Source organism: Gekko japonicus, unplaced genomic scaffold, assembly GCF_001447785.1.
Source record: "Gekko japonicus isolate JY-2015 unplaced genomic scaffold, Gekko_japonicus_V1.1 scaffold696, whole genome shotgun sequence".
Classification (NCBI taxonomy): domain Eukaryota; kingdom Metazoa; phylum Chordata; class Lepidosauria; order Squamata; family Gekkonidae; genus Gekko; species Gekko japonicus.
The window spans coordinates 566,560-571,898 of record NW_015161971.1 but is presented as its reverse complement, the minus strand read 5'-3'; the positions used below and the strand labels follow the sequence as shown (position 1 = coordinate 571,898).

General features: G+C 52.1%; 1 protein-coding gene across 1 annotated transcript in view; it reads right to left on the bottom strand.

Annotated features, from left to right (window-relative positions):
- The window catches only part of LOC107126161 (tubulin alpha-3 chain), a 20,023-nt gene extending 15,089 nt beyond the window's left edge, over nt 1–4,934 (bottom strand). The window contains exon 1 of the mRNA XM_015429685.1: nt 4,863–4,934. Coding sequence (XP_015285171.1) covers nt 4,863–4,865 — 3 coding nt within the window. The 5' untranslated portion in view covers nt 4,866–4,934. The remainder of the gene's footprint in view (nt 1–4,862) is intronic.
- Nucleotides 4,935–5,339: the final 405 nt, after the last annotated feature.

Here is a 5,339-nt window from a genome sequence, read left to right as displayed (position 1 = left end):
CAACAACAGGGCAGAGAGGCCGAGGCCTTCCCCTGATAAGAACATCAGAAGAGCCCTGCTGGATCAGACCGGTGAGGGTCCATCCAGTCCAACCTCCTGTCTCACACAGTGGCCAGCCAGTTCCTCTGGAGGGCCAGCAACAGGGCAGAGAGGCCGAGGCCTTCCTAAGAACATCAGAAGAGCCCTGCTGGATCAGACCAGTGGTCCATCCAGTCCAGCATCCTGTCCCACACAGTGGCCAACCAGTTCCTCTGGAGGGCCAACAACAGGGCAGAGAGGCCGAAGCCTTCCGAAGAACATCAGAAGAGCCCTGCTGGATCAGACCGGTGAGGGTCCATCCAGTCCAACCTCCTGTCTCACACAGTGGCCAGCCAGTTCCTCCGGAGGGCCAACAACAGGGCGGAGAGGCCGAGGCCTTCATAAGAACATCAGAAGAGCCTTGCTGGATCAGACCAGTGGTCCATCCAGTCCAGCATCCTTTCTCACTCTGGGGCCAACCGGTTCCTCTGGAGGTCCAACAACAGGGCACAGAGGCTGAGGCCTTCCCCTGAAGTTGCCTCCTGGCACTGGGATTCAGAGGTTGACCGCCTACGAACGTGGAGGTTCTCTTTAGTCACCATGGCTAGTAGCCATATAGACCTCTCCTCCACGAATCTGTCTACTCCTCTTTTAAAGCCGCCTCTCCTTCCCATCAGTCGCTACAGCCAGGCAGCCTTCAAGGCGGAGGGCCTGCTTTTATGATTTTATTCGATCCAGCATGAATCAAGTTAAACTCCCCCCCCCACTCCCGTTCTAATGGGGGCAGGGGGCAGCTGTCTTGTCAGACGACCTTGACGGGGAGCCCAGAGCCGGCCCCAAGAGACAGACCCCATCAGTAAGAGGCATAAACACCTTAAATTGCCTGACATATTTCAGATTCCACAACTCTGACATGAGCGTTTGGAAAAAGACTTCTCGCCTTGCCCCTTTGCTGGGAGGGCAGTCGGATTTCTCCAGCTGCAGATTTGGCCCTGGTTTTCAACCCACCTGCTCAAGCTAAAGAGCCAGGGTAGGGTCAGAGGGTGGGCCCAGTCGAGGGTTGCCAATCTCCCGGCGGTGGCCTGGAGATTTCCCTCTCTGACAACTGATCTCTGGACAAGAGAGATAGGTTCCACCGGGCGAAAAAAGTCAGCTCCGGATGGTGAACGGTATGGCATTATAGAAGAAGAAGAAGAGATTGGATTTATCCTCCACCCTTCACTACCCTTCACTATCCTCCACCCTTCACTATCTCAGAGCAGCTTATGATCTCCTCCCCCTCCGCACAAGAGACACCCTGTGAGCAAGGGTCATTTCCTGCAGGAGTGCACAGGAGCGGAGCTCCGGCAGTAAAGAGCCCAGGGGGCGGGCACATGCAACAAGCCCCACCCCCTGCTCCCAGCAGCCCTCAGACAGAGCAAGAAGCAGTCAGGTAAATTGCAAAGCCCCCCCAGCCCCCCCGGTCCAAAACAGTCCAGTGGCACCTTTAAGACCAAGTTTTATTCAGGTACAAACTCTCCCTCATAAGAACATAAGAGACGCCAATGTTGGATCAGGCCAGTGGCCCAATAGCTAGCAATCCAAAACAGTCCAGTGGAGCCTGAGCGGTGGGTGTTGCCTTCTGACACACTTCCGGTGATGTCAGGGAGTGTGGCATATGCAAATGAGTTATGCTAATGAGTTATGCTAATGAGCTCCTGCGCCTCTTTTTCAACGAAATGACCCCTGCCTGTGAGCAGTGCTCCCTCTAAGCTGTGGAGTCTTGTGAGCAAAAATCCTACTTTGTGAGCGAGCCATTTGGCTCCTGCATACATTCGTTTGCTCTGGAGCCGTCCTTCCTGAGCTGAGACAAAAACCTGTGAGCCGGAGGCTAAAAAACTGTGAGCTAGCTCACACCCACTCAGCTTAGACGGAACCCTGCCTGTGAGGTAGGCGGGGCTGAGAGAGCTCTCTCAAGGACTGCTCCTGAGAGAACAGCTCAGAGAGGACTTGTGACTGACCCAAGGTCACCCCAGCAGCTTCACGTGAAGGAGTGGGGAAAAACTCGGTTCTCCCAGATTAGAGTCTGCGCCCCTAACGACAACACCAAACTGGCTCTCCTGGAGGTCCCTCCCCAGGCTCCACCCCAAAATCTGCAGGTATTTCTCAACCGAAAGCCAGCCATCCTACCCCAATGACTCCGCTAAGCTTTCCGACCACAGGGACATTCCCTAGGGTTGCCAGTTTCGGGTTGGGAAATTCCTGGAGATTTGGGGTTAAAGTCCAGGGAGAGACCTCAGCAAGGTATAATTCTGTAGAGTCCATCCTCCAAACCAGCCATTTTATCCAGGGCAGAGACGAACAGAGGTGGTTTGCCATTGCCTTCCTCTGTGTCGCAACCCTGGACTTCCTTAGTAGTCTCCCATCCAACTAGGGCCAACCTGCTGAACTGCAATTGATAATGAAGCTCAAGGCAATGCATCCACCTGGACTGAATCGAGACCTAGGTTTCCTGTTTCATTACCAATGCTGATTGCTCCACACCTATGACCCCTCTGCCTATCACACCTAATCTAATCACACCCGCTATGGTTATTCACCTGCTATTGTCATTTGACATCTGAAACCACTCCACTTTCCAACAAATAGGACGGATGGACACCCATTCTAGCTGCATCTGAAGAAGCGAGCCGTGACTCACAAAAGCTCCTCCCCGGCCACATATTTTGTTAGTCTTTAAGGGGTGCTCCTGGACTCTTGCCCTTTTCTACTGCTGGAGATCAGTTGTAATTCTGGGAGATCTCCAGGCCCCACCTGGAGGCTTGGCACCCCTAAGTCACTCCCCCAGGACAAGCCGGAAGGATGCGCCACCCCCTGTAGCATCTGCCCCTCGGATCTGGTCTCCACATGCCATGCCTCCTCCCTCCCACCACAAGGCCGTGGCTCCAAATTTGCTAGAGTCACTCAAAGGACATTCCTTCCCCGGGAGTAGAGAAAGCCGCGCGCGGGGCCCTCTCTCAACAGTTTGCCAGGCGGCACCACCTGCTCCCCCGCAAGTGCCGTGTGGTATTTTTAAAAAAAGACAGAGCTTGTGGCAAAAAACGAGGGGCAGTTGCCAAGCCGCCTCCCCGCACGTGGAGCTTCCCCCGACGCAAAAAAAAATATTCTGCTGTATGACCATAGAGAGTCATTGCGGGAAGACGGACCAAACGCCCCTTGGCTGCTTTTCATATTTAAACTTCCATGCAAATCGCCAACTGTCGGACTTGACAACTCCGAACAATGGGGCTTTGAATCCCAAGTTTTCCTTCGGAAGGACCAAAGTCACTCTTTGTAAACCTGGTTTGTTTGAGCGAGGCTTAAACCACAGCAGTCCCATCAGCTCGCCTGGGCCTACGCAGTGTTCCCTCTAAGCTGTTAGTGTGAGCTAGCTCACAGTTTTTTAGCCTCCAGCCCACACATCTTTGTCTCAGCTCAGGCCGGACAGCTCCAGAGCAAACTGATTTACGCAGGAGCCAAATCGCCGGCTCACAAATTTAATGCCAGTAGCTCACAAAGCAGAATTTTTGCTCACAAGACTCCAGAGTTTAGAGGGAGCATTGCTGGCAACCAGTGTTCTCCCTAAGCTGAGCTAGTGTGAGCTAGCTCACAGTTTTTTTAGCCTCCGGTCCACACATTTTTGTCTCGGCTCAGGCCGGACGGCTCCAGAGCAAACTGATTTGCGCAGGAGCCAAATGGCCGGCTCACAAATTTAATGCCAGTAGCTCACAAAGCAGAATTTTTGCTCACAAGACTCCAGGGTTTAGAGGAAGCATTGCTGGCAACCAGTGTTCCCCCTAAGCTGAGTTAGTGTGAGCTAGCTCACAGTTTTTTAGCCTCCGGCCCACACACTTTTGTCTCGGCTCAGGCCGGACGGCTCCAGAGCAAACTGATTTACCCAGGAGCCAAATCGTTGGCTCACAACTTTAACGCCAGGAGCTCACAAAGCAGAATGTTTGCTCACAAGACTCCACAGCTTAGAGGGAAGCATCCGAGTAAACCAACAAGGACCACCTAGCGTCAGAATAAGACATTCTGCATTTGGGATATTCTTTTTAGAAACTTTTTCGCTTCTCCCCCCCCCCCAGCATTTGGCGTAATTAAATCTCTTAACAGAGCTCCGAGGCTTTTAGACATCTGGAGAGTTTCCCAGATGTTACAGTTAGTTAAGCAACTTCCAGCTTGTCAGAAATCTCAAATATTTGCATGCAAGAAAAACGTTGTTCGAAAAAGGGGAACAAACGCAGCTCTATTCTTTCAGAATATCAACTCTTGGGATTACGGTAGACAAAGGAAAAATGGCAGTTTCCTTTTATCCAGGGGAAGAGAAAGGCAGAGGAGGGGGGGAAAGCTACAGAAGCGAAACACCCCCCTTCCTAATAACTCCCATAACTGAACTGTGAAATAAGGCAGGCTAAAGGGCAGGAAGGGAGAGATTTGGACTTTAAACTAGCACACTTTTTCATCTTTGGAGCGGTGGAGAAAAGAATGGGGTGGGGGGGGGGAGAGTCTCAGCTGTCAAGAAACCAGACCCAGAACTTTGCAAGCGAATCAGTTCAGTCGCTGGGTAGGGAATCGAGTCTGGGAGGGGAAGGAGAGAGAGAAAGACCCTCAAAGTGCTTTTCGGAAGCCGTCTGCTCTTTACCTTATAAGGCACAAAACGCCAACTCCCCACCCCCCCAAAAAAAACTACACACTTCCCAACTTCTGCAAAAAAATAATAATTTTTTCTTAAAGCTCAAAATGACTTTCAGCTTCCTCTAAAGAGAGCAATGCAAAACTCACAGCACTTGACAAGGGTCTCTCCCTGCCATGCATCCGCTTACCATTCTGCGGTCTCTCCGGCCCTGCTAAGATTCCAGCAAAACAGCTGCCTCGGCTGCTCCCAGTAAATTTATAACCCAGAAAAGCACTGACTCCACCTGAAGATGAAGGGCTCAGCTTCCTTAAAGCAACAGAGGCGCTTTTCAAAAGCGGGCAGGGGAAATTTTTTTGAAACCTGGCCCTGAGTTCACTATTGGTTTGCCTCGCAGTGGCCTGGACTGCTATAGGATGTACACTTTTTGGGCTGTTGCCGCCTGGTGCTAAATCACTGGAGATCCACACACAGCCCCGAGCATCCCAAAGGAAACGGGAGGCGTTTGCCCCTCTCCTGCAAGATTCTTAAGCCTTGAACTGGATGTGGTGGTAGTATGGTTGCCAGGCTCCAGGTGGGGCCTGGAGATCCCCCCAAATGGCAACAGATCTTCAGACTAGAAATATCAGTTCTCCTGGAGAAAATGTCTGCTTTGGAGGGCAGACCC